Source organism: Peromyscus leucopus, chromosome 19 (assembly GCF_004664715.2).
Source record: "Peromyscus leucopus breed LL Stock chromosome 19, UCI_PerLeu_2.1, whole genome shotgun sequence".
Taxonomy (NCBI): Eukaryota; Metazoa; Chordata; class Mammalia; order Rodentia; family Cricetidae; genus Peromyscus; species Peromyscus leucopus.
The window spans coordinates 22,766,332-22,788,481 of record NC_051079.1 but is presented as its reverse complement, the minus strand read 5'-3'; the positions used below and the strand labels follow the sequence as shown (position 1 = coordinate 22,788,481).

Here is a 22,150-nt window from a genome sequence, read left to right as displayed (position 1 = left end):
CTCTTAACTCCAGATAGAACTATGCACCAGACTTCTTGGAATTCCCAGAGTTCTGTAATTCCCAGACTTCTCAGAATTCCCCCTTTGCTACCTCACTCAGTACTGCACACACCTGCACCCACGTTTACTCTGTATGTAGTATCTTGGTTAAAAACAAAAACAAAACAACAACCACAATAACAACAACAAAAGCCCTTTTTAAAATTATAGTAAAATAAAAAAAGAAACTTTTAGAAGTCTTTTATGAGCATCAGGTAAATAGGTGTTGAGAGACAATTCTCCCAGACATTTCTATCCATGTGACAGCTTTTGTCCTGGACTATTTTTGCAATAGAAAACAGCCTTGGAAGCCAGAGAAGAAGGAAAATGTAAATACCCTAGAGAAGCAAGAGGAGCTGTGTTTGCCTTATGGGCTTGGCAGTAAAGAGATTTCCTATGGAGAAAAGGAAGTTTATGGAGAGTGAAGAGACATTAAGGGGAAGACTCCCTAGGTTCCTGAGGCTTCTACCATTCTTGATACTTTCAAGGTTCAGTTGGATCTCCGAGTTTTGGAGTCTGTGAGATGTCTGAGTTGTGCAAATATATTTTTTATTGCTTCCTCAGTTACTTTGAATTTGTTTCAAAAATGTCAAAATCATTTAGTATCAGTAATTTAGTTCTGTTTGCCTGCATGTTTACAAAATTTTTAATGAAACCATACATGATGAGAAAATTTTCACATGCATCCTGGGGTGACTTTCAGTGACTTTCCTACAGTAGGCAAGATTAACAGCCAGTCATCTCACTGGGACACTAGCAGACAAGGAGACCTAGGCCCAGGTTAGTTGAGGGCATTTTCCCTTGTGTTAGCTCAGCAAAGAAAGAAGAATTAAAGAAGAAGCTGGGGGGCGGGGGGCTAATAGACGTCAACCCACCAGAGCAGAAAGGCAAAATGCAGACTCAGCTTTTTCAGAGAAACTTGTGGTTTAGTTGAGATGAAGGTTTTTCAAGCTCTCACGTGTAAATTGCTTTCCAGGTTTGCTAGGAAAATACCACCTAAGTAAACTTCACCCTGGTCCTAAACGTTAGGCTTAACAGCAATTCTCAGGCCCTCATAGAAACTTCTTCAGGGTTCTCTGAACTTAACTTTTAGGTGCTGCTCTTTTCTGATTGGGGGGCAGAACCTTACATCTGCATCCTCCCTGGCACTCTTAATAGCCGCTGCATGTCTTCCTTTGGTCCCCAAGAAGAAACTCCCAAAGAACCCAGCTTATATTCATTAGCTCCGCCAAATGTGTTCTTTGCTCTCAATGGCATCTCTGACGCTTGTGTCCTCAGTCTGGGACCTATTTGGCTTAATGAAAACGGACTCTCAAGTCTAGTCTCAAAGGAAACGCTGTTGAAAAATAATCTTCTTGATAAATTATTTTGTATCACTTGAATTCCCAAACAGGACATTTAAAAATCTTAGTAAAACTTCCCCCATGGCATAGTGACTTAATCAGATATGATCTCCTGAACTAGGTATATTAAAAAACAAAACAAAAAAAAAGAAAAACTGGTTCAGACACTGAGAAACATTTAGCAGGAGTTTTTTTTTTTTTTTTTTTTTTTTAACACTGTATATCTTAACCAGGAAGGTTTGAAAGTGTGTTAATCATTAAAACTCTACAAAAGAACTAAAAGGAAGGAATGAGTTTACATTACTGTATTTGATAGTAAAACAATCTACTTAGATTCAGTGAAATTATCGCTCCAGCCCTCAGTGGCCTTAGTGATGAAATACAGTTTACACTGGGCACAGACCCAGACGAAAGGCGGGGTTTTCATTTGTTTTTTGTTAGTATGCTTGCTTATGTATTCTATTATATGTATTATGTAATTATGTAAATAATAATTATGTGTTATATATTCTCCTGTATGGGTGTTATTTAAGTTTTCTCTCCATAATATTGATTCCTCGTTGCTTTTTCCAGCTTAAGGTAATATTCCATTTATCTAATTGTTCTTTCTTTTCTTTTAAAATTATTATCATTCCTTAGTATAAAATACTTGCTTTTTAAACTGAGAGTTTAGGGAACAATTTTTGTTTTAGTCTATTTTGTTATTTAATTAACATATACTTTCTTTGTTCCTTCCCTCCCTCCTGCTCTTCCCATGGCCAACTCCCCCTTCCCTCCCAAATTCATGACCCCCTCTTCTTTAAATATTGTTCCATATAAATATAAATTAATCAAATACAAAATAAAACCTGTGAGTCAAATCCATTCAATGTTGCCTGCCTGTATGTTCTGAGGCTGAGCACGTGGCACTGGATAACCAATGAGAGGACCTGTCCCTGGGGGAGACTCATTCTCCCTCCCTCAGAAGTTGTTAACTGTCAATGAGTGAGCCCCGGTGAGAGTTCCCCCATCTACACTGGATGTCAACTGTTGTTGGAATCATTCAGGTCTTGTTTAGGCTGTCATATTGCTGAGACTTCATGGGTATAGGTCCCCGTCATAGACAGAAGACACAATCACACAGCAGACTTCCTGGTTCTACAGCTCTTAGGATCTTTCTACTCACTCTTCCAGGATGTTCCTGAGTCATGGTGCTGGAGTTTTGTGGTGGATGTTGTCAACTGGATCTGGGAACCCCAGGCAGCTGTTCACTGCTTTGACTTGCAGAGCTTTCTGTAATGGTGTGCTGGGGGGGGGGGCATTCTTTGGTGACGGGTGAGATATGCACTTACCTGTGGGTTCAAAGGTTAAGTATTTGGGATGCAGTGAGGAATTATACTGGCTGAAGGAAGCAGCTCCTCTAAGATCCACAGCTATGCGTGGATATGAATCGCTCTACGTAGTTGATTAGATTTACAGTACCAGGCCTGTTGTCCCTTCTGTGAAGAGGCCTGAGTCTAATTACATTACTGCTGGTTACTGCCAAAATGTGGGCGCCACTACTGCACCTTTGGGGCAACTTGGCATGCTGGTGTTTGTTGTCATTCATATGCATCATTTCTGGGGAGAATCAGAGAGTTTAGGGAACATTTTGTTTTTTTTTTTTTAAATTTCAGGGAGCTGGGGATATTTTTATGTGTCATTTTATTCTATTTCTAGATTTATTGCCTACAGTTGAGAAACTGTTGGTATATTGTTTGTTTGAGAAATGTGTTCTGCCTTTCTCTAGATATGTTCATGTATTAAATGAGATGACTGAGCTTGTCAGGGAAATGGTTTTTTTCCTTTAGGATAGCTTTCCACAGAACTGTTCAAATCTCTTATATATGTCTCTTTTATACTTTAATACTAGATGGAAACCTTATTTTCTCATTTTTCAAACTATTTGAAAGGTGTTCCCATCTGTTGTCCTGTTCGCCGCAATCCCCTCCATGTGTCAGGACAGCGGTAATAAATAGTACATGTCTACTCTCAGATATTCCATTTGGATTAAATGGTCAACACATGAAAAACGTTTAACGTTGTGCACAGAGCATAGAAAACCCTTACATAACAGGGCCAGATAATGGTTTCTTTTTTTCTGAACTTGAGGTCCTGTTTTAGTGGCATTCCACTGGATAGAGACGACGGTTTACAATTACCTTCATGTCATTCTAGCTAAGAAACCACAGGGCAAAAGACGAAGAACAGACAGACAAGAAACCAAAGTCTCCTGCACCAGAGACAAGAAATCACAAGTGTGCACATGTGCTCCTAGGGCCCCATGCAGCTCTCCTGCAAAGTCAGAGTCAAGATTGCTTTGGCGTATTTTCCAGGCATCTCTGAGAGAATACCCAGATCTGCCGAGGGGCCTTTCCTGTCTTAAATTCTAAGAATGAGAGGCATTTTCTATTTTTCCAAAGTTATTCTCTGCTTCTCGTCAGATCACATGACTCTCCAGGGTTGGGTCTTTCGTGTGTCTTGTCCAGCTGTGGTACCCAGCTGTCTGATAAAGAACAAGGAAACACAGGATGAGTTTTGTGGAGATACAGAGCCTCAGTCTTAGAAATCAGAAGATGACCAAATTCTATTTGAGCCACTCAGTAACTAAGTGTTTTAAGATCTATACGAGGGGCTTCCCATCAGTCTTGTGTACCCATCTTGGGGCTGGAGAGGTGACTCAGGGGTTAAGAGCACTTGCTCTTCCAGAGCACATGGGTTGGAGTCCCAGCACTCACAGGGCAGCTCACAGGGGTCTGTAACTCCAGTCCCAGGGGATCTGACACCCTCTTCTGGCCACCTGGCTTCGCCTCCGTGAGCACCACACACGTAGGGCACAGGCATACACGCAGGAAAATCAACCACACACATAAAACAAAATAACAACAACAACAACAACAAAAAAAAACCCGTAAACTTTAAAAATAATAATAAAAAACCCAACCCTATCTTAAGGAATTCAATGGATTCGATGAGCTGTACAGTATGAGACCTAGCCAGTGCTGTTTGGTGATACCTTAGCAAGGCTAATTTAAAATTGTACGCGGTATTATTTATTCTTACTGCAGGTCTGTCAAAAATAATGACTGCAGCCCTTGCTGCTCTCCGTTCTCAAGCTTGTATTCTAGTAAATGCAATTTGCAAACAACCTGATCTTCAGAGTTCAGACTTAGAGGATCACATGAGAGGGATAACTTCATAGACGCCACTAGCAGGAATGTTTCTCTCCTTCGAGTGGATGAAAACCAGACCGTTGAGGTCGGTAAACACAGCTGCCCAACACCTCTCCTCTACTTTTAGGGATGTACTTTGAACTCTCTTATCTGCAGACAAGAAAAACCGTTTAGCTGAAGGTCAACTTATACTGTGGTTGCATTGCTTAGTTTTCCCGTCCAGCACCAGGCTAGAGAGCGATCAGGAAGAGGGGGTCTTCCTCCCGGGGGGGGCGACTTTTCTCACCAGACTTTGCAGCCTGCCTTGGGCAGTGCCCTAGTTGGGATCTTCACAATGGACACTAGCGGCCCGTGTCCCTCACCATCCTTCCACATTTGTTATTATCTCCCCGCAGCCTCGCACGAACCTTTCCCAACCAATTGGCCCTGGCACACCGGCTCTGATCCAAGCCCACAGGCAAACCCACACGCGCAGGGAACTCGGCTCGGCTCGGGCCAGCCCAGACGCACGCGGCATCGGTCCATCCTCGGCGGCCAATCGGGACCCCTGACGCCGAGGCGCCAGCCAATCCCAGCGAACACACGTTGCTCCCGCTCACACTCCCCGGAGGTCCCCGAGGGTCCGCGCGGGGCGGGGCTGCGGGCGCGGCCCCGCCTTGACCCGAGCAGGCTGCTGCCTTCTGATTGGCTGTGGTCCGAAGGCGCCCCGCGCCCATTGGCTGCACCCAGCCGCGCCTGGGCGGGTTGGGAAACAGCTGGTTGAAGCGCGGGGTTCCCGGAGCTGCGAGCCCGGTTTTCCTGGACGTCCGGGCTGCCTGGCATCCTCAGGTAAACGGGCTGGAGGGAGGGGGAGAGAAGGCGGGCGGACCGGCGGGAGCGAGAGTCTCCTGGAGCTGCTCCCCGCAGAAGGGAGAGGGATGTCTGTCCCTGGGTGCGGGTGACACCCGGAGCGGGACGAGAGCCGCTGCCGCCCAAGGGCCGCGAGCGGAGTAGGCCTCAGTTTCCCCAGCTGTTCCGTGGTGACGGTGGGGTTGTGGGAGAAGTCCTGAGGGCGTGCTCCGTGGAGACTCTTCCGTGGTCCCCGGAAGAGGTGCAAGAGCCATTTCCTCTCATGACGCTTCCACGCAGACGGGGTTCACAAGAGACACTTACTGCCCCAGTGCTCAGGAACTTGCAAGTCCGCGTTGTAACTCGTGGAAGTTACTGCTGCGGATTTCCTTCCTATCCACCTAGGGAAGGTTATTGGAGGTTTGGGGGTTCGGGAGCTAGGAAAACAGTTCAGTACATTGTGGGGTCAGGTTTTTATGTAAATAAAGTTGGTGAGAGTCTGCGGATCAGCTTTCAGCGTTTGTTTTTTTTCCAGACTGACCGGTGAACTCTGATCAAAGAGCCTGGCTTGGAACTTTTGTTCCCTTACTTATTTGTCTTTGGAATCTGGAAGAACCAATTTAACTTTCCCGCTGCAGCATCCCCTTTCTGTAAAACAGTGATAATGCCAGGATGAGCTCTTGCCCAGTGTAATACTATCAGAAAGACTAACCTCATAATAGGACGTTCCTACTTCAAAAACTATTCCGCAAAAGGATTAAGAGTATTAAAGACTTGAGCACTAAATTGGATTTAAAACGAAGGCTGTGGTATCATTAGAATGTAAATATTGCACACTGGAAAGATTGTTAACATGGTCAGGCAGTGTGTCACGGTGAGCATTTGGAAGGTCATACACACCGCAGAAGTATGCTTTCATGCCTCATACCCCTATATTGAGCAAGGGCCAGTCTCAAAAATGGAAAGCTACTGTACTCGACTCAAGTTAGAAAAGTTAAATTAGTGGTTCAAGAGAGATTGGAGACTGAGCATTTGTTAACATGTTTATGTTAGAATGTATCATTTGATAAGGCCTTCGTTTTCTGTCTTGTTGAAGAAACTCTGGCTTGTTAGATTGACATGTTGCACATAAAAACTATATTAATTGAATAATGGAAGATTAAAAATTCTGAAGCCAGAAAAATCTTTAATAAGTGTATTAAACTACAAAAGAACAAGTAGCTATGGAGGAAACATAAACATAAAGGTTAACTTGAAAAAAGATATGAAGTGGACATTGATTTATACTTGGTCTGAGGACTGACAGGATTTTGACCTTTTATATGGAGTTGTTAAAGTTTGTTTAGTTAGGTGGTGCCTCTTCGATATTTGTTGTGGTTGGAGAAATTTCTGATATAAGGTCAAGAGAATAAAAGATCGAGTTAGTACGAGGATATTTGGAGTGGTATTTAAAACCATTTCCAGGGCTGCTAATCTCAGGAGGGTATACTGTGTGCTATATTTTCTTTTTCTTTTTTTTTTTCTTTTTGGTTTTTCAAGACAGGGTTTCTCTGTAGCTTTGCGCCTTTCCTGGAACTCACTCTGTAGACCAGGCTGGCCTCAAACTCACAGAGATCCGCTTGCCTCTGCCTCCTGAGTGCTGGGATTAAAGGCGTGCACCATGGTAATGGAGGTTCTCTTTGTTCAGAAGTTCACAGATGGCTGGTGTAAATGGCAATGCATACTTGATTTATTGGATTTCCACATCGTGCTAGTCAGAAAGAGCACAACCCTGAACAGCTGTATTTTATAGCCCAAAAGGTTGTATAGCTAAATGGTAGAATAAAATTGAGTAGTTACAGTATGGATTGTAAGAAAACAGTGGAGGTGGGGGGCTAACCCAGTTTTTAAGGCAGGCCATCAAAAAAGAATAGAAGCCGGGCGGTGGTGGCGCACGCCTTTAAGGCGCACGCCTTTAATCCCAGCACTTAGGAAGCAGAGCCAGGCAGATCTACGTGAGTTCAAGGCCAGCCTGTGCTACAAAGCGAGTTCCAGGACAGACTCCAAAGCTACACAGAGAAACATGTGTGTGTGTGTGTGGGGGGGGAGAATAGAAATTACTCAGTGAAGCTCAGATACACATATGCAACAAACACCAAAAGGCTTGAAATTGCACTGGTGAGTAGATGTGAATAATTGCCAAAATAAATGTCTGAAAGTTCTAGATTCTCATCTTTATAGGTCACCTGTACTGCTTACAACAAAGTTAATGTTTGGTTATGATAACAGTGGCTTTCTATTTCATTTGATTTCTATCAAATAATTTTGAAAAAATAAAGAGTTCTTATCTGCCACCCACAGGAAGCTAGCAGGAGGCCTCTGGGTTTACAGAATGTGACCTAATCGAAATGATCCCAATACTGGATACATTTCTTTTATAAGCTCTCCAAGAATTTGCACTTGTTTGTACCACACCCTTGAATAAGGTCATTGTACTGGTTAAGTTGGCACATTCTTAAGTGGCCGTTTATATTCTTGACTGGTAGACTTTTGGAATGAGCTCATCCACTTTCCATGGATGGGTGTGGTTTATACTTAGAAATTTTACATCCCTTTTATGGATCTCAAGTCTTAGGTTATTGAATTTTCCACATACACTTTCTCATCTTTCTACTTAATTTTAGTATTGAATGTTTCTATACTCTACATTGTGATATTTAAATATTGACTACAGCTTTGATATTTCTAAAACCTTTAGTTTTCAGATCAATAGTACTGAGCTCTGGTTGGAAGACCGAATTATTAATGAAGATTTTCCTGAATTTGTTTTTTTAGTAATTTGATGGTTGTATAATAGGCAGCTTTTCTCTGTTAACCTTTTACAGGAATGGAAAGAGTAGGAATGATATAGGAATTATGCCAAGAATTGGTATCTTGGCATCCAAAGATGATAAAGGTTATCAGATCTTGTGTGTAGGGAGAAAATGTTAACAGTGATATTAAAAGCCACAGTGTTCTAGGTGAGAGCTAGACAGTGGTGATTATGACAGAGACCTTTGTTCTGTTAGTTAGGTGAGGTGGTTAAAGAGAAGAATTATAGGCCAATAAATAAATGAGCTTCAGATACTGCCAAGCACTCTGAGGAATAAAGAGAGATAGAGCAGTAACTTTCAGAAGTCTGTGTTAAGGACAGGAATTTTAACAGCACTTGGTACTACAAGTTGTTCGTCATGCTAAGATTTGGAATCCTGCAGTCCAGGCAGAGAAATCCCAAGGCCAAAGATCTAAAGTCTTGACAGGCTTAGATTGAGGAACATAAAACCCTAGGAAATAGAACACTAGGCAGTGGGGAATGGTGGTGTGAATAGGAATCTACTAATCACTAAGGGTGATTCCCAGCCTTTTGGCTTGAGAATCTGGGCTCAATGTCATTTTAATAATAAATTGCTAAAATAATGCTGGGCACGTAAAGATGCTCCTTTGGAGCAAAGTTCTAAGGAGGCTTCTGGATGTGGACTTTGGAACACCCTGGAGAGCTGAGAATTAGAGGAATACTTGAGCATTAACAGCCGATAGATAAGTGAGCCACCTCCTCCCTCTTCTTGCATCTGTCTCTTTTTATTATTTTATATGAGTGATTCTAATAACAAAGAGTCTGCTTATTATCTGTGGCTATGGATTACAAGCTTTTAGGAAAATTTTCTCTCCAGCTCCTAGTCTCAGGGTTTCTGATTAGTTCATTGGGAATGGGGTGCAGGTACAGCTGTCTTTTATAGCTCCCCCAGGAGCATTTATTCTGAATAAAGATTTGACTTAAGTAATTTGCTAATGCTAATCCTGGTTTCTATAACAGGAAGATCAAAATGGAAGGCCTATCTGATGTTGCCTCTTTTTCAACTAAACTTCAAAACACTCTGATCCAGTATCATAACATTGAAGAAGATAAATGGCGAGTGGCCAAGAAAATGGTAAATACATGTAATAACTGGGTTTTTGTTTTGTTTTTGTTTTTTGAGACAGGGTTTCTTTGTGTAGTTTTGGAGCCTGTCCTGGAACTCACTTTTGTAGCCAGGCTGGCCTTGAACTCACAGAGATCCACCTGCCTCTGCCTCCCCAGTGCTGAGATTAAAGGCGTGTGTCACCATCCATTACTGCTTGGGTAATTTAGTGTATGGCCTGTGGGAGTCTGGGAGTCCAGCTCCTATCTGCTCCCACCTATCGAAGGGTTCTTGGGTGGAGGAGAGAGGAATGAGGAAATACTAGATAGAAAGATAGAAAGAGACGATAAGAAAGACACAGGATAATTTTGGGAGGGTCCTGGGTCAATACCCAGCCGCCCCAGACCTTTATTCAAAAGGGCTTTTTCTTTTGCCAAGGGGAGAGGCAAAGACCTCCCCCTTGCAAGATCAAAGCACATCATAGTGTAGACCTGTCAAAACACCTGGTAACCACGCCTGTGGTCAAATCACACCTTTATGCTGTGCTGCTGGGTAAAGCAAGCTCAGATTCTCTGACTTATATATAAGGTCTCACTGGGTAGCCTCTGTGGGCCACCACAATGGCCAACAAATTGTCTGATGACTTTTAAAATATTAGGAAAAATATGGATGAGAAATAATGTGTTGAATGGATGTACAGTCAGTAATTCTTCTGATAGGATGGAGGGTCATCTCACCAAGGAAAGAACTCATTAGCTCTTTACTTGTGGAATTGATAAAAGAGTTTAAGGAAGCATGGTCATTGAAAGTTTGTACTCATGTCAGATGTCAAGAGTTTGTGAGTGGCTGGTTAGTATTCCTCTTTACCACATAATTTGGCCATACTCTTGTGTGGCAGAGTGTTAGAGCCAAGCCTAGACGCCAGGCTTCTCTAGTTCTCTAGTTAGTTTTCTGTTTAGAGTTAGTTGGGAAATGATGGGGGGGGAGGGGGCGCGGCGCATGTAGGAACTAATTCAAGGTAACATAATCACAATAAATGTGAATTATTTAATTTTAAAAAGGCATGTACAGTTTGAGAATGAAGTATTTGTTCCTAATGTCATAGACGGAATATATCAGTAATAGAAAATAGCTAAGATCGAAATGAAGCAAATAATAATAGCCACTAATATAGTACTGCCATTGAATTTGAAAGTCTGAATTTCTAAGATACTGAAAAATCTATTAAGGTGCATAATATAAGTACATTGTGATACAGAAGAAATTCAAATACAGATTTCTCTTTTGCTCTGAGAAATTAAAGTTGTTTTTTAAAACAAAGTTAAATGCTCTAAACTTAGAGAATTAATTTTGTGTGTAAGGTTCCAACTATGTGATTATCACCATAGAATGTTTTTATTTTTCTAGAAAGATGTCACAGTTTGGAGAAAACCCTCAGAAGAGTTTAATGGGTATCTGTAAGTAAATTCTCAGTTTTTTTTTTTTTAAGATTTATTTATTGATTATGTATACAGAAGAGGGTGCCAGATCTCATTACAGATGGTTGTGAGCCACCATGTGGGTGCTGGGAATTGAACTCAGGACCTCTGGAAGAGCAACCGGTGCTCTTAACGTCTGAGCCATCTCTCCAGCCCTAAATTCTCAGCTTTATAACTCATACATTATATTACATGATCACAGTAGATTTTAGCTTTTATTTTTATGGTTTTAAACTTTCTGAGAAGCAAATTGCTCATATAAATTCAAAGCCTTAAAAATGGTCAAATATTTTGTGGATTGTGTTGGTCATAAATAATAGCAGTAGGCAAATAAAAATCTGAACTTCTTAGCATGGCATACATGACCCTTCTAATAGTCTACATTGCTAGGAGTTATAGAACTTTTGAAATGACTTTTGAGACAGGGCGGCCTTGAACTCATCATGTAGTTCAGTCTCATACTCACGTGGCACTTCCTACTTCAGTTTCCTAACTGCATGAATTCCTATGCCCAACTAGCATTCTGTTAAAAAGTTCACCTGGAATACCCCAGCAGTAAAATAATAGTGATTTAGATATTAGATGTTTCATCATGGAGTTATGAATATTAAGAACTAGGCATCTTGATAGTAAATTATGAAAATATCTATCCTTGGTAGAATGTTGGTAACCTTTAAAAATTGTGTTTTAAAAGATTACTTCATGATATAAAAAGTGCTCACACTATGATACAAAATAGAGTTGAATCCTCAGCACAACCATTGGCTTATTTTAAGTATATATTTTTATTAAAATGTTTTGCCTAAGACAAAATTCATCTCTAAATGGTAGTATTATGAATAACTTTTGTTTCTTTGTTTTAGTCTTATAGTTGAACAAGAAAAGGATACTGATTTTTTTTTTTTTAGTCAGAATGGACAGTTGCATTATACAATTGAAGTAGACTGTTCAAATCCTTAAGGCTCAGCCCTTTTTAAAAATGAAGCCTCTGGCCCCACTTAGTATATTCAGATGTTCTGAAGTGCTGTGCCAAAGATACTGTTTCCAGAAAGGTGAGGTGTACAGTATCTTTGACATGGACAGGGGGATTGCAGTGGGGTCAAGCATTGTAAGAATCTGGGAATTCATCCTTTAGATCAGTTGTTCCCAGCTGGGATTGAAAGCATAGAAAGAGATAAGGGAGCAGTAAGTGTTGCTGAGACTTAGAGAAGAATAGATGTTTCTGTCTTTTTTTTTTTTTTTGGTTTTTCGAGACAGGGTTTCTCTGTGTAGCTTTGGAGCCTTTCCTGGAACTTGCTTTGTAGACCAGGCTGGCCTCGAACTCACAGAGATCTGCCTGGCTCTGCCTCCCGAGTGCTAGGATTAAAGGCGTGCGCCACTCCCCTCCACCCCTGCTCAGATGTTTCTTAAGAAATGAAGGGCTAATTCATATTCTAGACAAAAGAATTGTCTCTGCTCCTTAAATAGGGATGAGAAATTGATTTAGGGAAGAAGTTGTAGCCACACAGCTGGAGCGTCAAGCTTGGGGGTAAGGAAACATACTTCTGAAGGGTGCCTCAGTTCTGTACAAAGGATGCAGGATTGCTTGCCCTCTGCCAACTTCCATGCTTCCTCTCCAGGTCCTCACAGGTTTTGAATTTACTGGAATACAGTGAGGAAGATGGGCGCGATTAAATGAGAATTTAAGAAAGGGGCTTTGCCGGGTTTGTGAGTAGCTGCTTGAGCTCCTCTAGGTTGTATACAAATGTGTGACAGTGTGCAGCTTTCTAGGGAAATACCTGTGGCCATTCTCAGATTAATATTCAGAGATCTCTTAAGTTTACTTACTATTTGGCATTCTGAGGGGTGATTGAAATGGTATCTTGCTAGTGTGTATTTGATTACAGTATTTGACATTTCCGATTATCATAATATGTGCTTCGTCCATCTTCTGTTGGATTATCATTTTCATTAACTTTAAAGGAATTGTGCATATATAGCTTCAGTAATAACTTGTAGCCCATTTATATGTATTATGTATTATGCATATCTTTTCCAAACCTATGACCAGAAAGTTCTTAAAAGCCAGTGTAGTCATGTATGGGTGTTGGGGTGTAGTTTCTGACATTACAAGGAGACACAGTGTCACAGCACACTCCCGGGTCCTCCCTGGCTCGTCCAGGCTTTCCTCCCCTTCCATAGTGTTCTTTGAGCCTTAGGTGTAGATTTGTTTTGTCGCTGCATCCCTAACCGTGAGCTGAGCAAGAACAACAGTCTGCCAGAGTGGATGGGGGAAGCCCAGGAGACCCCAACCCTGCACAAAGACCTCCAGGCAGCTAAGGAGTGCAGAGAGTGGGGGTCATAGTCTCCCCAGGGAAGAGCATGTCAGCTGTTACTCAGTGCCAGTAGTCAGCCCTGAAAAACATACGCAAGTAACGTGCAGACTGAGCAGGGTGTATTTAGGAATACATACATTTTGTGTGTGTGTGTGTGTGTGTGTGTGTGTGTGTGTGTGTGTGTGTAACAACAGTTAATGAATTTGAAAGAGCAATGAGCTATACACAGGAGAGCATTGGGGGGGAGGCAGAAGGGAAAAAAAGTCATGGTAAAAATATACATGTACTAATGTTTGAGAATAACTAAGGAGAGAACAGAATTGCATGGATGTTTTGGAATGTGCGATAGACTAGGGCTATATTATAATGTCAAGGGATGTCACTGTGTTTATGATGATGTACTATAACCTTCAGTTTTCTATTTTCTAATCTGAGGACAAAGGACATAGTTTGATAAAATAATTGATACACCTTTTATTTATTAGACAAGTTGTTAGGATATTTTTCCTTTATAAAAAAAAACGCCATTAAGTCTTCCTCCTGTTTTCAATGTTAGCTCTGCACTGTAAATTTTCATTTGGAAAGCCTTTGTTTCTTTCTTTCTTTCTTTTTTTTTTTTTGTTCTTCAGGTACAAAGCCCAAGGTGTTATGGATGACATTGTCAGTAATGTAATAGACCACATACGCCCAGGGCCCAGCCGCTTGTTTTGGGACCCGTTAATGACTTCACTGGATATTTTGGAGCACTTGGAAGAGGTATCTGTGTAAGAAAACTACTACAGAGGGTGTGTGTGTGTGTGTGTGTGTGTGTGTGTGTGTGTGTGTGTGTGAGAGAGAGAGAGAGACAGAGACAGAGATAGAGACAGAGAAACAGAGACCCCACCCATGTGAGTGTCCACATTTGTATGTGCTTACATTGATTGCATTTGTTTCTTTGCGAATAGTAGTCAAGCAAAGATCCCACAGGATAACCCTGTGCTGCCTTTTAAAAGCTCAAGTTTCTCCATTTTATTTTATTTATTTGTTCATTTCATTCTTTTTTTTTTTTTTTGGATACAGGGTCTCACTGTATAACTTAACCCTCACTGGCCTAAAACTTGCTATGTAGAGTGCTAGCCTCAAACTCAGATCCACCTGCTCCTATCTCCCTAGTGCTGAGTTTGAAGTTGAGTTTCCTAATTTTATGATGAATGTTAGTACTGAGTTTTCGCAGTGTATCTCTGTCTGTGTTGCTTATGGAAGTCTTCAGCATCTTTAACTGTAAAATTTTGGTTAAGGGTCTAAAATCTCAAAGACAGAAAAAATACCACCCTTTTAGAGGTTAAATGTGGATTTTCCAATTATATTAAATTAAAGTCAAAGACCAGACTAAAAATGTTGCCTTAAGTACTAGACAACTGTCAGTCAAAGGGGCTTGTTAACGGTTCTTACTTACTTCTCATCATACTTGATTTTTTTTTTAAGTCTAAACATCATGTGTTTGTGGGTTTTTTTTAATCTTCAAAGTTCAGAAACAGTTTGTACTCCTTCATTCTATATATGTACTAGGCCCATATAATTGGCTACATTAATTGAATTAGCCACCTCTAATTAAATAGAGATTTAGATACTGACTATGTCTCTGTATTTTTATATATCATCATCACGTTCTTACCATAGCGCTGACATTTAGAAAAGAGATTATCCCTTTCGGAACCACTGTAGGAATTGCTCTTCTTAGGCCAAAACATTTTGAGTGAGTGTCACTTCTTACTAGAGATTGATCTTGGTACGTGACTCTGCATGTCTGATGGTGACACCAGTCTTACCTCTTGTCTTTCTAGAATTGCTGTGTGATGCGTTACACCACTGCTGGTCAACTTTTGAATATAATTTCCCCGAGAGAGTTTGTTGATTTCTCCTATACTGTGGGCTATGAAGAAGGACTTTTATCCTGTGGTAATAACCTAAAACTTGTTCTTTCTTGAAGTCTACTTCAGATATTGAAGTTTTTACCCTAAGTCTATCTGTATCAGGTATATTTTTAATCCTCAATTATTGCTAGTTTTTTTTCTTAAATGCTAAATTTTAGGGATTAAACATGGGAGGTGTTTGGCTTCCGTGGTACAACCTCATTTTCTATGGAAAGTAAGTAGCTATGTAAATAGGGCATTTCGGTTTTCTTAAGTGTTTGTTTGCACCTTGTTTGGTTGTGGAAGTCTGTGGAAAGGATGAAATACCAAGATTTAGATACAGGTCCTTTAGTGTAGTCTGTTCACAAAAGTGAAATTACCTCAGGATGAAGTATTTGGCTGCTTGGAAATGACGAAGTGTGCAACATATGACAACATATTTTAACTGAGAGTATATGTTGTTTCAAATTATCATGGGTTTTTTTTTTCATTTTTGTATTAATTAAATGTGTTCTTTGACCTTTCACACATGTACATAATGCATGCTGACTACTCTTTCTTTCTCTATTATTACCTTATTTACCCCGGATTTTTCCTGTATATCTCTTTCTCACATTCATATTTTCTCATTTTGTTTGGAGCCTGGCGGGCTTGCAGGGGGCACAGAACTGAATTGGCTCCTCCTTCCCCAGAGTCTGTCAGTGTTCAACAGTAGGGGTGGGGTCCCAGGAGCCTCTCTTCCTTCAGTTGTTGACCTGGCCAGTCTAATGTGGACCCAGTGAAGATGACTCTGGTTGTGAGTTCAAGACTACAGTAGTTCTGTTGAGCTTAGACGATAGCATTTTGCAGCCTTCAATCTTTTTTTTTTTGTTTGTTTGTTTGTTTTTTTGTTTTTGTTTTTTGAGACAGGGTGTCTCTGTGTAGCTTTGTGCCTTTCCTGGAACTTGCTTTGGAGACCAGGATGGCCTTGAACTCACAGAGATCCGCCTGCCTCTGCCTCCCGAGTGCTGGGGTTAAAGGCGTGCGCCACCACCGCCCAGCCCAGCCTTCACTCTTTGTTCTGCCTCTGAGATGCGCCCCCTCCACTACTGGAATGTTGTTCTCTGGGCCTTTCTGGTATACATGTCTTGTTGAGGATGAGCCCTCAACCATTTCTGGTAACTTGTTATTCCCAGTTACATAATATCCTCTACTTCGTGCACAGCAAAAGTAGATGAAGTGACTGATTCTGAGAAAGGGATCCAATAATTGATACTTTATTCTAGGCTTCTCAGAACAGTTTCTTGGTATATGTGTGTGCACATACACACATGTATAGTATATATATATATATATATATATATATATATATATATATATATATATATTTTAAATTTCCTTCTTTGAATTGTGTTGGTTTTTTGTGTGTGGGGGAATTAAAAATACTGCCACTAGAAGCCTCCTGTTTTTAAAATGTGTAGGTAACTTAGTGCTTTGTTATGTGTAGTATAAACGAGTTGTAAATTGCCATCTACTTGTTTATTTTGCTATGAGTACTAAAGTTGGGGATGGCTGTGCCTGCAGGAAATAATTATGGGACCGTCCATTGTGTTCTTGTCATTTTGAGGCCTGGCTGCTGCAGCTAAGATTGGTGGTTTCCAGAATTACCAAGATGATACTATGTCATCTATTCCGAAGGCGTTCGAATTTTCCCCATTACCTATCAACCTTGTACCAGAATTCTCTTGGGTAGTTATCATTCCTGGGAATTAGTTTTAATTAGTATGGATAAGAAAAAAACTGTTTAAACAAAGAATATGATAATATTTTTAAGGTGAGAGTGTTAGGCAAATGCCAGTTGTTACTGTTGGTGATGTTATTTAACTGTCTTGTAGGGGTGAGTCTCGACTGGAGTGAAACAAGGCCAGAATTTGTCCGAGGCTATAACCATCCCTGCGGCTGGTTTTGTGTTCCGCTTAAAAACAGTCCAAGCCAGAGTCTTCTGACGGGCTATATTCAGACAGATCTGCGCGGCATGATCCCTCAGTCCGCAGTGGATACAGCAATGGCCAGCACTTTAACCAACTTTTATGGTGATTTGCGGAAAGCTCTACGAAAGGCCTAATAGGTTCCACTGCCAGGGCTGAGGTCTGTTGAGTCTGGTCTTCCTTCCCTCAGCTGCATGATCTGTAAATGTCTTCAGTCCTGTCAGCTGTGCAGCCCGGAGAAACATGGGAGGTGTTTGGCTTCCGTGGTACAACCTCATTTTCTATGGAAAGTAAGTAGCTATGTAAATAGGGCATTTCGGTTTTCTTAAGCGTTTGTTTGCACCTTGTTTGGTTGTGGAAGTCTGTGGAAAGGATGAAATATCAAGATTTAGATATAAGTCCTTTAGTGTAGTCTATTCACAAAAGTGAAATTACCTCAGGATGAAGTATTTGGCTGCTTGGAAATTACGAAGTGTGCAAGCACAATGCTTTTCATGTTATTTTGGAGCTTTGTGAACAGTTTGTAAAATTTTAATGATTCTTAATGTAAATGTTGTGCTTTACTCTTGGTATGTTATGAGTTTGCCAACAGCTTAGACAAGAAAAAGTCCTCCATAGTCTGTAAAGGTAAATCCATTGTTCATTGACTTGTACCATGTTACATATTAGAAAGCGACAAGAGAATAGCCATTCTTGTAACCATAGGCACAATTAAATACAATTTAATTTTGATATCTAGGTAGCCAGTGTAGGGAAGCAGATGAGAAAGATGGCATTAGAACTTGTTTAGTTTTGTTTCTGAAAGTAGAGGGGTGTGTGGGTGTGAATTTAAACTCAGGAACATTTATATGTTTTAAGTGTGTTTATCTCAAGTATTGTAATATAAAAATACTGTAAAGTGGGGATGATAGCTAGCATATAGTTAGGTCTGCCACTTCTGTAGCTGCGTTATCACAGGAAAATAATGCAAGCCATATATGTAACTTAAATACCCTAGCAGAGGCTGGAGAGGTGTCATAGTTAAAGAGTGCCTGCTGCTCTTGCAGAAGACCTGATTTGGTTCCCAGCACCCACATGGAGGCTTACAGCTGTCCATAACTCCAGTTCTTGGAGGATCTGGTGCCATCTGGCCTCAGCAGGCACTAGGCATGCACACAGTACATATACATACATGCAGAGAAAACACTCATACACAGAAAAAAAAATACACAGCTGAAATTCATTTTAGCAGTGTTTTCTTTAACTCTATATCTAAAATATTTCAGTATGTAACTGATGTAAAAACAGTTATTGAGATACCTTATGATCTCTATTAATTCTTTGAAATAGTATGTGTATTTTACTGCTGTAGACTAGCCATACTTCAAGCATTCATTAGCCACATGATGCCTGTAGCCAGTGTAATGAATAACAATTCTACAGTATGTGTACCATTTGTCTTGCTATAAGATGAAGTGGACAATTTGTGATATTGCTTTCTTAAACAGAAATCTTATAACCTAGCACTTTCAGTGCTTGCTGAATACGACGTGAATACTTTAGAAATATAAATAAATAAATTACCAATTCCCAGTAAGCTAAAAATTATTGCCTCAGAGTTATTTTTGTTTAAAGTACCATTTTATAGGACAGTAAAGAGTATAACCTACCACATTACTGTGTTGTTGTTTCCTGTAGCTTAGCTTGTTAAGGAAATGTGTGTGTTGAAAATTCTTTCCGTAATGTTACCTTCAGTAGATACTGCTGTTTTAAATCAGTTTCATGTAAGTGACATTTTGGTAGGAAATACTGATTTTTGTTGAAAATTCTTGAGTATTTTTTCAATGATTAAAGCAATACTCAGCAAAAGTAATAGACTGTAGTGTTCTCAGTTCTTAACTATAAATCATTGGAGTATTAGCATGTAAATGTCTGGATCTCTCCTGTTCCATGCACACAGGGTGTATTTGAAATTGGGGGTTTCTAGGTGTGGAACTATGTCCTAGTTAGCAGGATGTTCCCCCTTCGTCTTCCTTTCTTTCCTGTTGGAAGGTCTCTTGACTAGTACTTGGTGAATTAAACTGACAGATCTGAGAATTCCCTTAGATGTGGATGCACCTTTCTTATGTTTATATGGTGGTATTTTATTTGTACTGAAATGTGATTTTATTTGTATGTTAATAAATAAAGTTGCTTGGGGGTCAGAGCTAATAGCAAGCCATAGCAGAGCTGGGCGTTCGTGGCGCACACCTTTAATCCCAGCACTTGGTAGAAGAGCTAGGTAGATCTCTGTGGTCAAGGATACAGCCAGCATTGGAGACACATGCCTTTAATCTCAATACCATAAAAGACTTGGAGGGCTGTACAAACAGGCAGTGACGAGGCAGTCGTGTGTTTGGGTTTACAACCAATGAGAAGGCAGAACAGAAAGACTATATAAAGACAAACACACAGCAAGTAGATCTTTTTCGGAGAGGTCTCTTGGCTTAAGAAGCTAGCTGCAGCAGGTGGTAAGGCTCTTAGCTCTGATCTCTTGGCTTTTTTCTTTGCACTGGTTCTGTGTTTCTTATTTAATAAGACGGTTGGTTACATCTACATGTTTATGAGAGCAGAGCAGCATCTTTAGGATCAGATGCTAATTTCTTTTAATTAAATGGATGTTGTAGCTTTCTGAGCCCAGTAGAGAAGGTAACAGAACCAGAGAAGCTAATGGGAATCTGGATTTGACGAGAACTTACATGGTCACTTGTCCAGCCCTTTCTCCTCCCTTTGTTTCTTTGATTGTGAGGCCGAGGCCTCGTGCATGCTGAGACTAGGCTGTGTTTCTGGCCCCTAAGTGATCTCACTGGACTTCTAGAAGTACGGAGTGGTGAGGTCTGAGCATATAAGAAACGTGAACTTCATTCTAGAGCATGTGACTGAACTTAAAATTTCTTCATCATTGTGTTTCCAGAGATTTTATACATAGTGCCATGTATTAAAATTCATATCCTGCAGTCAACAAATGACGTATTATATTGAGATCATTTTTAGGAAGTTTATCATTTTGTGAATCTATATATATGGGATTAGAATAAAGAACTATGTTATAAATAAAATGTATATTTATTTTTAAATTACAGTGGAGTATATCTGAATAAAGATTTCTAAACATTCTTGTTACTGGTCATTGATCTTGTTTGTAAGTTACTTTAACCTTAAGTACTGACAAAATGCTTATATATCTGAATTTAGAGAATGTTATTTAACCATTTGAACTGTTTAAAAACAAAACCACAAACCTGGAAAGTAAAGTTAACATACACTAATCTGCCAATGTCTCATAATATTAGCAACAATATTGCTAAATATTTATTTGCAGTTTACAACCTTACATTGCTATAATAACATACCTGAGGAAATTAACTGATTAAAGAGAAGAGGTTTATTTTGGCAAAGAGGTCTGAAAGTTCTAGTCCAGCATCCAGTAGCCTTGCCTTGGGCCTCTGGTAATGGCAGCATACTAGATGGGTAGCATGTGCTGGGAAAAAAACAAAAACATACAAAACCCTGCTTACCTCCTGGTCAGAACATGAAGAGAGGACAAAGCCCAGAGAGTCCCATGTTCCCCTGGTGTTCCCCACTGACCTGTGTACCTCCCATTAGACACCACTCACCACCTCAGAACCAAGTTTCAAGTACATGGACCTTTGTGGAGGCATTCAGCATCCAAATGATAGCAGCTCTTATGTAGCTTGAGCAAATGGGTATCTCCTTTTATTATAATAATAGGGCCAGTTGGGCACATTCAAATAATTGTGCTAAGTTGGTTAAGGGTAGTGGATACTTTAATTTGTAATTGGAAGCAGTTACTAGAATACCCAAAATCTAGGTTATATAAAAAAAAAAGCAACTAGGAATGGTGTAGTATGTAGTAGAAAATATATGACTGTGAGGTGGCATATGAGTTTCCTCACCTAAACATCTGGCTTATGTTACCTATCTCAACTAATGGCTTTGAGAGGTGATTAGGTCATTTTAGTGATTGCTGTCATGTATGGACAGTAAGAAGGCAGCCTAAACCAGATGCCAAACCTCCAGGTACTTTGATCTTGGACTGGCCATTTCCTCCAGAAATGCTTGAAATATCTTTTTTCATAATCCACCCAGTTTATGGCATGTTGTTATTGCAGTTGGAATGGATTTAGACATCTGTATATAAGTAATCACTAATATTTTTCAACTGAAGAATTTAAGAACAATGTTTGTCATTGTCTTGATCTTCTTTTTAATAGATAACAGACTAGCCCTGGGAATTGATTGCAAATGCATTCTAGTTGAAAAGGCAAAGCCATGGCACTTTCTGTCCTGTCTTTCTGTTCTTTCATCCCCTAGGGAAAGCTGTAAAGGCAGCTGGGAGCAAGTGTCAGGATTTCCAGCCTCTTGGAGAATGCGCCCGTGGTGACTAAAAAAGCAGCTATACCATTGCTCACAGGTTGAGCTTTGGAAGGTAGATGTGAGGTTTCTCTAGATACCATATAGGTAAAGGATGGCCCCCTGACACTGTAATGAAAACATTGTCTTGCTGGATTAAGAAGAAACACTTGGGAACCTCTTCTAATGGCAGATGCTGCATGCCTGTCATCCCCATAGGTCATGAGATGAGGGAGCGTCCCCTCAGGTTAACCAGTGGCTGGTGCTCCATGGCATCTGCCAACACTATTTTCTTTGCGTTTTTGTCTTGCTCCTGTTGCTCTGACAAAATGCTGCCTACATTTTAAGCATAGGCTTTTATAACCAAGAGATGACAAAGAACTTTAAAAGGATGCACTACAAATGTATCCCAGGAGAGACAGCGCATATCCATGCCCATGTGTAACCAGCTATGTGGATGAATGAACTACAGGAGTTAAGATAAAAATATGGAGGAAGCAGGTATACCAAAATAAGTTTTTTGTCCATTAATATTCTTTCCTGGAGCATTATAATCCTATTTATGGTTTGCTTTATTGAAACTTCTTAAGTATAGGGCAGCTGACTTTATTAAGGGAAGTCTAGGGGTTGTAAAACCACAGTGATGTACACATAATGAATGAAGGCCAAGTTGTGTAACAAATTGATTTACTAAGGGAGTTCTTTTTCTCTAGTATTTTCCTTCATTCCCTCAACGGAGAAGTCTATGTTTAGGATATTGGCCTTTTCTCAACAAAGGAGGAATCTTG

General features: G+C 40.3%; 1 protein-coding gene across 1 annotated transcript; it reads left to right on the top strand.

The window, feature by feature from the left end:
- The first annotated feature begins 5,294 nt into the window (after positions 1 to 5,294).
- Stard4 (StAR related lipid transfer domain containing 4) lies at positions 5,295 to 18,822 on the top strand. The gene is made up of 6 exons (XM_028867046.2): positions 5,295 to 5,401; positions 9,234 to 9,348; positions 10,726 to 10,775; positions 13,741 to 13,867; positions 14,935 to 15,049; positions 16,878 to 18,822. The coding sequence occupies exons 2-6, from the start codon at positions 9,244 to 9,246 to the stop codon at positions 17,105 to 17,107; spliced, it is 627 nt and encodes a 208-aa protein (XP_028722879.1). The 5' UTR covers positions 5,295 to 5,401; positions 9,234 to 9,243; the 3' UTR covers positions 17,108 to 18,822.
- The last annotated feature ends 3,328 nt before the right edge of the window (positions 18,823 to 22,150 follow it).